Source organism: Lissotriton vulgaris, chromosome 6 (assembly GCF_964263255.1).
Source record: "Lissotriton vulgaris chromosome 6, aLisVul1.2, whole genome shotgun sequence".
Lineage (NCBI taxonomy): Eukaryota > Metazoa > Chordata > Amphibia > Caudata > Salamandridae > Lissotriton > Lissotriton vulgaris.
The window spans coordinates 1,353,695,757-1,353,708,640 of record NC_141694.1 but is presented as its reverse complement, the minus strand read 5'-3'; the positions used below and the strand labels follow the sequence as shown (position 1 = coordinate 1,353,708,640).

The 12,884-nt window shown below is 40.4% G+C and overlaps 1 protein-coding gene across 1 annotated transcript in view; it reads left to right on the top strand.

Annotated features, from left to right (window-relative positions):
* RYR2 (ryanodine receptor 2) overlaps nt 1–12,884 on the top strand; it is a 3,481,211-nt gene that overhangs the window by 1,333,815 nt on the left and 2,134,512 nt on the right. Inside the window, exons 27-29 of the mRNA XM_086925791.1 lie at nt 719–866; nt 3,032–3,240; nt 7,708–7,882. Of these exons, the coding sequence (XP_086781917.1) occupies nt 719–866; nt 3,032–3,240; nt 7,708–7,882 (532 nt within the window). The remainder of the gene's footprint in view (nt 1–718; nt 867–3,031; nt 3,241–7,707; nt 7,883–12,884) is intronic.

The window sequence follows — 12,884 nt, the reverse complement described above, 5'->3', positions numbered from 1 at the left end:
ATGGTCCCCACGGGACCCCCGCCCTTATGGCGGGCGGTCCCTTGTACCATGAGGATGGCGGGCGGACAAACATCCTAATGGGGGCCCTTGTGTTTAAACAAAGGCGTTTTTTCATGACTGAAATACCTCTTTTAGTAAAGTTATAATTTTTGGAAAGAATAGCTGACCAGATCATGACTAATTATTATCATATGGGCTCAGGTGCAGAAAGCGATTTCCCTTGTGCAACATTGAGTACATGTGTTGCTCCATAAAAGGGTGATACTATGACTGCATGAGACAGTACCAGACTCGAGGCGATCACCATTGAAAAGATTCCGGACCTTGAAAAGTAATAAACTCAGTTTACTTGAGCATTGAAAAATCCCTTAAAAATTGTTAAATAATAATATATGTACTTCTCTTTATTTAAGATGCGAGCTGACTACACTAATGACATTTGTCCATCTCCCCCAGCCAATGTGACACAACTATGGAAATATTGCATTATTTCCTGCGTTAAATGTGTTTATTAAAAAGGGTCTGTGCCATCCTACATCATTACAATTTAAAGGAATTATCCATCCCCTCTTTTATTGTTAGTGCTCAGGTGTAGTTCTTGGAGGTATAAGTGGGAGACATTTTGTAAATTTTTCATAAAAAATAAAACAAAGACTATTGTTTTATTTAATGTCAACTATACAGCAATGAAATGAAGTCACCCATGCCTGTTTTGTAGGATGTGAAAAACCGAAGAAACCCACGTCTTGTTCCATATGCGCTGTTGGATGATCGCACTAAAAAGTCAAATAAAGACAGTCTGCGCGAAGCTGTCCGCACCCTGATTGGCTATGGGTACAACTTGGAAGCACCGGATCAGGACCATGGTACGTACGCAGGATATAGGTCACACCTACTGTCTGGTTATTAAAACAATTCGTATCTTTTTCACAAAATGCCATTCTTAGAAGTTGCATTCCAATTTGTATCGAACTGCCGAAAATGTCTGATATATTTCATTGGCTCTGACAGCGGTGACCTATAATATTTTATGAGCTCATTAAAAAAATTCTGGATGTAGGAACGTTGGACCTCATGTACAAAAGTTTTTTACAAGAGCAAAACCTGCAGTTCACAAGTTCCAGAAAGACCTCTTGTATGGACCAGAGAAACCTATGGAATGAGCCATAGAGACCTATGGGATGAGCCATAGAGACCTCTGGGATAAGCCATAGGGACCTATGGGATGAGCCATAGAGACCCATGAGATGAGCCATCGAGACCCTTGGGATGGGCCAGGGAAACCTACGGGATGGGCCAGGGGCAGCCCATGGGATGAGCCAGAGAGACTTATGGGATGGACCAGGGAAACCTATGGAATAGGCCGGAGTGACCTATGGAATGAGCCAAAGTGACCTATGGGATGGGCTACAGCTCCTTCAACAAATGTATTTTCAAGTTCTCTCTACTTCCCACCATACCATGGTTGGCTAAAGAAGAACTTTATGGTCATAAGGATTCATGTTATGCCACTTTCTTCAGCTTCCGTCACTCAGCCAGGAATCTATTCACCAAATGGCTAAGTGGGACCTGTCACCATTGGCGATTGGCCAAAGGACATCTCATTTACTAAAGTGTTTGTTGTCAGGAGTACCAGCTTGCACAATAGAACATGACAAGAGAATGGTGGAAGCTAATGACTGACATAGGAAAAAAATAAATATTGAAGAGCGTGAAATGATTGTGAGGCATTGCCGAACAAGAGCTATGTTAAGATCAGTCAAAGCTCCGGCTGACAGTAAATGACACTAAACATAGTGAATGTAATATCAAAAGTGAAAATGGTAAAGTGTCCATAGGAGAAGCGATTTGAAGCCACAAAAAGCAACACCCGTGGATTTACCTCTTGACCCAGCTCGGCAAATAAAAAATCCTGTTGTGTTAAGTTCTGACATGAGAGGGTTAATTGGAAGTCATGTGCAACCTCACCAAGGGTCAGCTCTGCGGTGTGACCAGTGCCACTGCACAGGGTTGGTTGCCTGTTTGCAGGTAGATTATGGTTTGAAAAGCACCTGCTACCACGTTTCTGGCCTCCAGCAATTTCCAGGCAACAATAAATATGTCAAGATAACTCCAGTGAATAATGTACTTCCTGAATAGAGATGGAGTTTTGACTCATGGTAAAGTAGCTCAGAGGGTTAATATGCCTGCTGCAAAGAACATGTACCATTCAGATCACAAAGTGCACATAGTGTAAATAGGTCAGTGGTTTACTGCTTTTGTCAGAGACTTCATTTTGCTGCTTGCAGGTTATAGGTTACATTCCTAAAATAGAACAGTAAGCTATTAGCTGTTATCAAAGAGCTGCATGAGGACTGCAAGGTATAGATTAGAGTGTTAAGATTTTCTCCCCAGTTTTTATTATTATGCTAATGTTGCAAAAAGGTTAATTTGGGTAGAAATCAATTTTTATTATTCAAGAGAACTTCCAACCATGGTGTTACATTTTAAATTCTGAGTTTGTGCTTCTCTAGACAAAACATACTTAAACTATACAGTGTACCAGAATGGATGACATGTGAATCGTACCCCTTGTAGACCTTTTTCATACTCTAACCGTTTCCTATACACAGATTTACACACGTATTATTGATTGTCTCTGTGTAATATGTGTGATGTAAAGTGCTCTAACACTTTTCACTTTTATGAGTGACGCTATAAAACGAATTAAATGTCTCTGAGAGAGTGGTTATGGAGACTTAAGGGTCATTGTTAAAGGGTGTTAGCGAGGGAATCCGTCGCAGAGGTGGTAATTGGGGGGGCGCCAAAAACATTATCACACGGGCGCCACCAGCGCTAGATGGTTATTGGTTGTGCACTGTCAGCATTGCCCACACTGTCGCACATTGTAGGGAACATGCTGTAAATAATTTTTATGACATAAGTGATTATTGGTATTGTCAACCCACATTTCTGAATGGAACTTTTTATCACTTTCCAATTTTACAATATATGACCCTGTAAGGTTTCTCTTCCCTTCTTTCTTTCGCAGCTGCAAGGCCAGATGTGTGCAGTGGCACCATGGAAAGATTCCGCATTTTCCGCGCAGAGAAGACCTATGCAGTTAAGACAGGAAAGTGGTATTTTGAGTTTGAAGCCATTACTGCAGGAGACATGCGGGTCGGTTGGACCAGGCCAGGCTGTCAACCGGATCAGGAGCTTGGATCTGATGAGAAAGCATTTGTGTTTGATGGCTTTAAGGTTAGTGTTCATCATTCTGCAGCGGTGTAATTAAATTCAAATGTACTGCAGGTTATAGAAAAGCAATGGATATTTTTATATTTCCATTTCCGGGTTTTAAAAGGTTACAGTGTAACACGCCACAATATAGCCCAATGGCTTAAGCATACATAAGTTTAGGAAAATAAGGATTTCTATAGTTTAATAAACTTCCTTTTTCTTGCTAAGCCTCACTGCAAGTGTTGCAGCTCTGATGGGCCTTACGGTGCCAGATGCTATTGAAATGATAGACATATGTGACAGAAATCAAATGTGGAATAACATAATGTAAACTAGGAGCTATCCTGAAGTTGATTTTGTCTCTGGGAAAACCCACAAGGCTGTGACATCACTGTGACAGAGTCACAGTTAGGTGCTGATTTGGATGTTGGCAGTAAGAATACTTCATCGCAATGGAGTTGGAGTATGCTTACCGCCAACATAATAGCCCGCCTGCCCGATTAAGATACAGGCAGACTATGTTTGGCTCTGTCAATGGCTATATGTCTGCCCATCCAATCAGAATGTGCAGACATATAGCCATTTCTTACTGTCTGTCACCGCCAGGGAAGCGGAGAGGAACGAAAAAGGGTAATAATGCAACCATCACCATGGGAGATTACTCCCATGGCAAGGCGAGCATTCCGTTTTTTTTATTTCCTTTTAAAAAATATATAAAAGAACTTTTGGTTCAGGGCTGCATCATGCTGACGCAGCCCTTCACCAAACAATGAAATGAATTTACAGGGACCCCCGTGACGGCTGTTCCTGACAATGCATTATAAATGACCAGCTGGTTGGTGGTCAATTATAAATGTGGCGGTGGCACCTCCGCTAGGGATTTGGAGTAACTTACTCTGTCCCCCGGTCAAATTGATGGGTGGTCCCGCCAACCTTCAAATGAGGCCTTAAATCTTTCTGGAGATGATGCATTCAGCTCCTTACATGCCTGGAGTAGTTTATTTGATGGGTTTGATACTTCTGCAGTTTATGACCGAAAGAAGTCCTGTTTTGATATTTTTATCCCACACAAAGTTGGATATTAATAAATATAGTTAATGTAGTTAGGTTTTTTTAAGTGTTGTTTCCTGAGGGCTTCACCTCCATCAAGGATGAAGTGATTTCTTGGTTCATATTTGGGTAAGAGGTCTACTGACTCCCTAAAGTGAGATATTGTTCAAGGAACCGAGCATGGCATTGGGGCTGGATGCTCTTGCAATCTCTAACGCTATAAACCGGATTAATGTACACCACTGGGGTGCTTTAGCTACAGGTATCTGCAGGGGGCTCATGAAAGAGAGCACAGAGAAATCCAAAGAAAATTTAGCATTATTTGATGAGAACCTCTAGTCTTGGGAAGCAAGCACATGTGTTCTGAGAAGGGATGGTTATTGGTTGTGCACTTTCAGCATTGCCCACACTGTCCGCTGCTTTACGAAGGAGCGTTTCATAACTGGCGATATAAAGCAATGGGGTAGCCCAGTCTAGTGCAGAACCTGGAGGTTAATACTATAAGTAAAACGTGGTTCTGCCACTCTTCGAAGTCAAAAAGTATTTTTAAACAGTTATGTCTCTCCAAATAGATGATAACAGTCAACAAATGAAAAAGAGCACAATGTACCTTATATCCAAACCAAAAATCTGAAAACCTCTTAGATTACTTTCCGGTATATTTCTTTATCAGTATTTTGAAAATATAGTGCAAACCTATTTTAGTACATATATTTACATACACACAGAACAGTTCTTCGGAACCAACATTTAGGACTTAAAGTGCACAAACATTAAAATATTTACATGTCACAATACATTCCACAAGATACATGGACTTATACTACATAGAAAAATTATATCTAAATACAGTGCGAAGTTTTGAAGAAAAAGAAGAAATATCAGCCTAGTTAGTGATTAATCATTAGTTTGTTATCCTGGGTGAGCATCAACACTTGAAAAACTAAAGCGTCGACGTTTCGACCCCTGAATAAAGTGCGATAACATAACCGTCTTGGTGGGGTCTTCCTCGGGACTGACTGGAAGGGCTGTGTGTAGCCTTATTGGAGCTCCTATTCCTGGCACTGTGGTCCTAGTCACGTGCTGACAGTGATCTGGTCACTTCAAAGAATAATCATGTGAGCCATTCCTCCGACATCAAGTGCACGGGGCTCCATGTGGGTATCTTTACAAATCAGAAGGGGAAATCTGAGGGGCCTCGACCCTCCTCACACGGCCCTTCTTAAAAATCTTCACAAACACTTTACAGACGACAAGGGCTGCCCGTTGCTCTGAGAGGAAGGAATATTAATTTCCCAAGTTTGAAAAAGCGACTAACGAGCCTTTCTAGTCAACAGAAGGGCCATGTGAGGAGGCGGGAGGCCCCTCGGATTTCCCCTTCTGATTAGTAAAGATGCCCACATGGAGCCCGTGCGCCTTATGCCGGAGGAATGGCTCACATGATTATTCTTTGAAGTGACCAGATCACTGTCAGCACGTGACTAGGACCACAGTGCCAGGAATAGGAGCTCCAATAAGGCTACACACAGCCCTTCCAGTCAGTCCCGAGGAAGACCCCACCAAGACGATTATATTATTGCACTTTGTTCAGGGGTCGAAACGTTGACGCTTTAGTTTTAGTGTTGATGCTCACCCAGGATAACAAACTAATGATTAATCACTCACTAGGCTGATATTTCTGCTTTTTCTTCAAAACTTTGCACTGTATTTAGATATAATTTTTCTATGTAGTATATGTCCATGTATCTTGTGGAATATATTGTGAGATGTAAATATTTTAATGTTTGTGCACTTCAAGTCCTAAATGTTGGTTCCGAAGAACTGTTCTGTGTGTATGTAAATATATGTACTAAAATAGGTTTGCACTATTTTTTCAAAATACTGATAAAGAAATATATCGGAAAGTAATCTAAGAGGTTTTCAGATTTTTGGTTTGGATATAAGGTACGTTGTGCTCTTTTTCATTTGTTGACTGTTCTCATCCATTTGGAGAGACATACCTGTTTAAAAATAATTTCTGACTTCTAAGAGTGGCAGAACCACTGTTTTACTTATAGTTTCATAACTGGCAGCATGTTTTGAGTCCAGTCCAAAATGGTTACAGAGAAGGATTCTGTTAATTTATTTGGATGGAGGCTGTCACCTACACACATGAATAAGTATATGGGGCTAATACTAATACATTATTTTATGCTTAATATGGATATAGGTCACTGCATAGTTTTCATATAAGTTATTTGATTAGATGCTCTGTTTATTTTATTTACCTATCACAATATGCTAATGTGATAATAACAATTGTATCTATGAGTGCTTCACTATTGAAATAGTGAGGAAAACATTGATTTTTTTTTTTAAGTTATCAAATTATACAAATAAATAAGCTTTCACGTACAGCAATACCTGAAAGCCTGAATTTCTATCTATCCATACTTGCACATTCTTCCTTTGACTCATCCCAAACCTCATCTAACTAATATGAACTCCCAAATAACACTACCTAGACTCATCCCTCCTCTATTCCTCCTTTATCCTATTCAGTCAAATTAACAGACTCACATGCCCACTGCTCAAATTAGCAAGTTGTATTTCGCTATACTAATCCACAACTTATCCTTTGAGTTCCTGAGAAGCGTGCTATTCGCCGAAAAGCACTTCAGTACCTTGGCAGTGGTAGTAAGCACTATATAAATACAATTACAATAACATGAGCAAGGGTTTGCAGGATTGGTTTTACGGCGTTTAGTTCTTTGCACTGGGTGTGAGACTAGTCACTCATTGCCTCATTTTTAATGCATGTCACACAGTGTTTGGAAAGAATGGTCTATCTGACAAGACGGTATCTTTGAATATAAGCTGTGTTGTGCTTGTGAACAAGATTTCTGCGAAAGTGAGATGCTGTATGTCTTGGTTGTCAACTTTATTGTGACATTTGGCAGTAAGTGTGTGTAAAGGCTGACATGGTGGAGAAGGGTGAAAATGTCTCGGTGTGGAAGTGATGGGATTTAGAAGGATATTTGGCGGTGGGGTAAGTGCTGGGAAGAGTATTAAAGAAATGTGCATGAAGAGAAAGCAGTCACTTAGGGTCGGTTGTCAGGATGGATGTGGATGGTGGCTCTTTGGGATTGGCCTTTCAAATTCTTTGAGAAGGCTGAACCCTCAGGGCCCCTAACTGTTATGGAGGCATATGGAATGCAGGATTTCGAACCCAACCTTTGAGTATGTCAAGAAACTAACCATAACCATCTTTACAAATCATAAACTCTCCTTCTGAGTAACCATTCAGGGAAAACCAAAACCTTTCTCACCTCTCGTTCCCATAATTCACGTCTGATTATGTTTGAACTCTCCTTGCTATCCCATTGAAAACATCTTGCAATTGAGGTGATTTGAATTCATATTCCATAGCCTTTTAGTGACAACATATATCTTTTCCAGGCCCAGCGCTGGCACCAAGGCAATGAACACTTTGGACGCTCTTGGCAAGCCGGCGACGTGGTTGGGTGCATGGTTGATATGAACGAGCACACCATGATGTTCACCCTGAACGGGGAGGTCCTTCTGGATGACTCTGGCTCTGAGCTGGCATTCAAAGAGTTTGACGTTGTGGATGGTAAGTGTTGGGCCGCAGTGAATTACACCTGATAGAGAAAAAGTCATTGTTTTGTCCATTGGTTAATTTGTCAAAAAAATAAATAATAAGTGCCTGGGCTTTTGTCAGGAAGCAGCTTAACCCAGCCCATTCCTCCTGTCAGTGCTGCCTAAAACTCAACAAACTACTGACCATGAAAGTGGGGAGAGGATGTGGCGTAATAGCCAGAGCCTGCTAAAAACAGGATCTCTGTATCTTAGTAAATACTGTGATAAACGAGTCAGATGAATGAACGTTATTTAAGAAAGGTTTTATTCTTCCGATATTATGACTCCATATTGAGAATAAATATTCAAAAGTTGCATAAATCCATCATATAGTTCAAACGTATCTGCCGATGCATTTCGGTCAATTTCAGCTCTTCATCAGGGGAAAATATCTATAATGTAAGGTAAGCAGAGATATTGCGGACCCACAAGTCACCCTACACCTTTAACCCAGGTGTTCATAAAATAAAATAGAATTAAAGTGTCAAAAGAAAACGGACGAAATGCTCGTATAGTGATCAGTAATTCGGCAGAATCGATGTGGATAAAAATTATGTTAGGTGTGGCACTTTGCAAAATAATGGAGGTCAGTAGTGCACCAATGGATCGAGATATAAATGAACTGTGAAATACAGCAGCGAATTAAAACACACGATATTGTTATGTCGTCGGGAGAGCGTGCAGCCTTGGGAGATGAGGGTGAAAGGACACTGGGGGCAAATCTATGGGCCTAGCAACGAATACACGGACAACTGTGTGCTTCCTCACTGGTCACCACGCCGTCGCCTAACTGGCGTACGTGCGTGCGTACACCCTATTTATTGTACAAGGTCACGTGGTCGTGACGTGACACGCCTGTTGCGCCACAGGCTAGAACACAACAAATATCATGGACATAAAAGACAGTGGAAAAAAGATGTTAGATACAGCGCTTTGTGAAGTTCTTAATTCAAAAGGGCCCCGTGGGCTGCGAGGTATACCGTGACACTGTCGGAGTCAAAATGCGAAAGGTGAAAAGGCACCGAGCATTATAAGAGTGTTGTGTGACATGGGTGCATTTGGAGAAATGAACAAGCTTTGTAGTCATTCTCATTGCAGTTTTCTCATGATTTTCAGCTCACATTTTCCATTATCCTTTTTATTTGTCCCCTTCCAGCCTCTATTGCTAATGTTTACAGGACATGTGCATACTAGAAAGACATTTTTTACTGAAAATATATTTTACACTGTTGGAATACATAACATATATTCCATAACATTGAAACCTAATTCACGCCTACAATGTATACTTTACGCGCTCGAAGAGGGGTAGCGGACAGAGATGAGTAATCAATGTGCTTGAATATTTTCTACATTGACAATGCCATTTACTTTGACATTTACATTATGCAGGCATAATTGACACGTGTAGGTTGAAAATTTACATAAATTACATTGACCATATGTAAGCACTTGCCTTCTCTTGACTTTGTGAACCCACTCTAGTATTTGTTAAGAACCATCCGCAAAAAGCTCATATTTTCTCATGTTATGGATTTCATGTAAATGTGCATAATGTAATTGCACATGTAAGTTTATCATGCTTATATAGGGCATACCAGGGGAACGATTTCCTACTATCAGACAAAGTGGTGTCTCTCCATTTTGCAAAGACAAATTGGTATATTTAAATGTCCCCTTGTTATAGTCAGTAATTCAGCGTGCACTATTGTTTTTTATGTTGCACGTTAGGGGACAGGTCCCCCGTGGGTGATGCCACTGTTAAATCTTAAAAATGTTTCCAAATATTCTCTCAGGCTCTTCTAACTTAGACCTTGTCTTGATTCTCACCAAATATATGCAAGATACAAACATTTGTATATGCAACATACGAACATTTATTTGCAAGCTGTCGAATTTTAAAAATAATTTCGAAGATACCCCGTTCACGTAAGGTGGTATTTGCCATTGTTCTTCCTGCCCTTAAGGGCACTGTCTCCCAGCACTTATTTTATGAAATGTTCAACCTCGCCGATTAAAGCGAGATTTCCACAGTTGTTTCCATTGCAGCTAGAATGCGGGAGGGGTGTGTGACCATTCTTCTAAAACGACGATTTGGTGTTTTTCACACCACTTTTCACAAGCTGATTCTGCGAATGAAACAAAACAGATAAAACAAATTTAATATTTACGAGCTTAATGTTTGGAATGCTAGCACCTCTTTGTGAGCGTGGGTGGTATGAGGTCAATTTACAGTGAGAACAGACCGCAGGAATATTGGCAGGACATGGTGATATTTGGTGGGCTGTGCAGTATGGGCATGCAGTGATGTCCTCATACATTAATAATCATATCTCATTTTCTTGAGTATTTTTACGTCCCACCCAAACATAGGCTTTAAATCTATTGTCCAACTGCTAGCAGCTATGACAAGGAGTTTTGGGAAAAAATGGTGGAGTTGTGGTGTTGAGTCCCACAACGGTTGTTGGTGGCTTTGCATTTCTGTAACAAATTCTCTGGGGCAAACTTATGATTTCTCTGTATTCACAGTCTAATACAAAGCTGCCCCGTCACTGGGGAAGACTCCTCCAAGCACAGCAAGAAAGACTGAAAAAGTCTTGTTCACTAGATTATATTTAATCACGATTGTACATCGATGATAGGTTCCATGTGTATTCTCAATCCATTAGTTTCATGGTAGTATCAGTTTTAAACATGTGATCATTTGCTTGAAACATTAAATGCATATACCAACAGGTTTTATATGTCCCAATTCATTTTGGGCTCTCACGTCAGCCCTTCATCAGGGGATTACTCTACAAATAGAAAAAAGGCATGGCTGTCAGCCTAAAAGGAAAATTCCTATGTTGAACATAACCAAAAAAATGTGCATGGCGGTATTGAACCTCTAAAGACCGGGTTGTGCATGTTTAAAGCCTGCAAGTGTCTATTGTGGCGTTGTTCAGTTCATGATTCATCCATGCTGTGAAAACTATTCAAAACGAGGCGTGCAGTATTCGGATGTGCTGTGAAAGTCGCTATATCCTAATCACCAGAGTTAAGAACCGCCGCTGTACGTGCTGTAAACCCAAGTGCTAATAACATCTTTCTTTGTTGGTTCTCTGTATTCACACCATAAAGTCTTTGCCAGCACTTGTGGCATGTTGTATCTTTTTTGTTTCCTCGTGTTTGTGTATAAAATGATGTCATTGTCGCTGTCTTCCCCGGGCTATGCCAAGTTGGCATCCAAGGTTGCATATCATAACCAGATTTCAGAAACAATTTTGGGTATGTAGAAAAGCGGAATAGGGTAGCAAACTGTATTTTGAGGCTGGTGTCTTATTACAGTTGAAGGCAAAGAGGAGTTAATTTTATTTATTGCATGGTGTGTGTTCTTGATGGCGTTTATGATGATAGGTGAGCTGCAGATTTTGCAGTAGTCACTCTTTGAATTTTATGACTACAGAGATGTCCAGATAAGCCGGTCCAGCATGCTACATGGAGTTTGAACACATCTGAAGCTTGCTAAAGAGCTTTGCAATTGAATCTTTGTGACACAAGTGGTGGTTGGCATTGTTAGTGCCTGTGTATTTATGGAGGTTTTTGATGTGTAAACTAGCATCTGTCGTAAAAGGCAAAAATTGCGATGTTGCAAGTTTTGGCATTTTCGGTTGTACTAATCCCTTGATTCATGAGCTCCTTTTTAGCCTTGTTGATTCATGCCTTTTATTGCTGTTTACATGTGCTCTAGCCACTTATATTTACAAAGGTTGTTGATTCTCAGTTTATCATTATATATCGCATATTGGCCTTCTTGGGGTGGATGGGTTTGTTGAAGGTGCTTTCATGAAATTTAGATTTGAAAACCAGTAAATACCATGCTTTAAGAGAAATTTGTTACCGATGTGTACACAATACCATCAGCGTTATTGCTAAAGAAGAAAATACATTCGAGGTTGCTGCTCATCAGACAACCGTAAGATTTTCTAAAGGATAGGAGATGAGAGTCTTAGAACCATGTCTCTACTTGGAGATGTTCCTGCCGTGCCACATCTTATTTGATATGCCTCTGTGGCTGTCTGGACTCCTAGGACACCAGCTTCACTTGCAGTTGCTCGTAGGATATGGATATTCAAATCTCCAACATTAATTAGAATGTTAACAGGTTGCAGCAGCAAATAGATAAAACAGCCATCAAGTAGTTTCTTCTGTGCACCGAGTCATAACATTGAAGGGGATCGCTAGAAGAGGTTTACCACTGATCACGGTTTCAGAAGTAGGCCATTTCCTATTTACACCAGTAGCAGACATGTTTTAATTTCCAAGTCCTAAAGCTTTTATGCTATGGAGCCAGACATTTTTCATTGTCTAGCTCGGCTGAATTCAAACCTTCTATGTAAGTAAATCTTCATAAAGTTAATGCTTTTCTGTACTATGAAGTGGCTATGATATAAAATGCAGAGTGATATCTCAACAAAGTCTTTGGTAAAGTCCTTCTGATGGACTTTTTTGACCCTCTCAAGTTGCAGTTTTTCCATATCCCCTTTCAAAATTAAACAAAACACAAAGTACAGCTTATGTAGGCCATAATTCTCTCCAACCATTGAATATTTGTCTGAGCCACTGAGAACCAAGATGGTGGTTTTGCCATGCAGTCACTCAAATACCACTACAACTTTTCCAGCTCTACAATGTACATGTATGCAAGGGTCGTACCACAGCTTAGACCTTGAGAGATCTCACTGTGCATGCTTCTTATCAGATTTATGATACAGATAGACACCTCATATTGTTGCAGCCTCATTCTGTTCTACATCCCTCTGAATCTCCTTCTGATTTCCATATCAAGGCTAGTGCTGTTGTCAGCCAAGCTATGGTGTCGAACATTCTCCAGAACTTTGCAGATGGACTGCAAACATTCATAATATCTGTAAGTCATTTAGGAAACTCCCATTGTGTACCCCACCTGCTACTGCCACTGCTTATTACCCTTCACT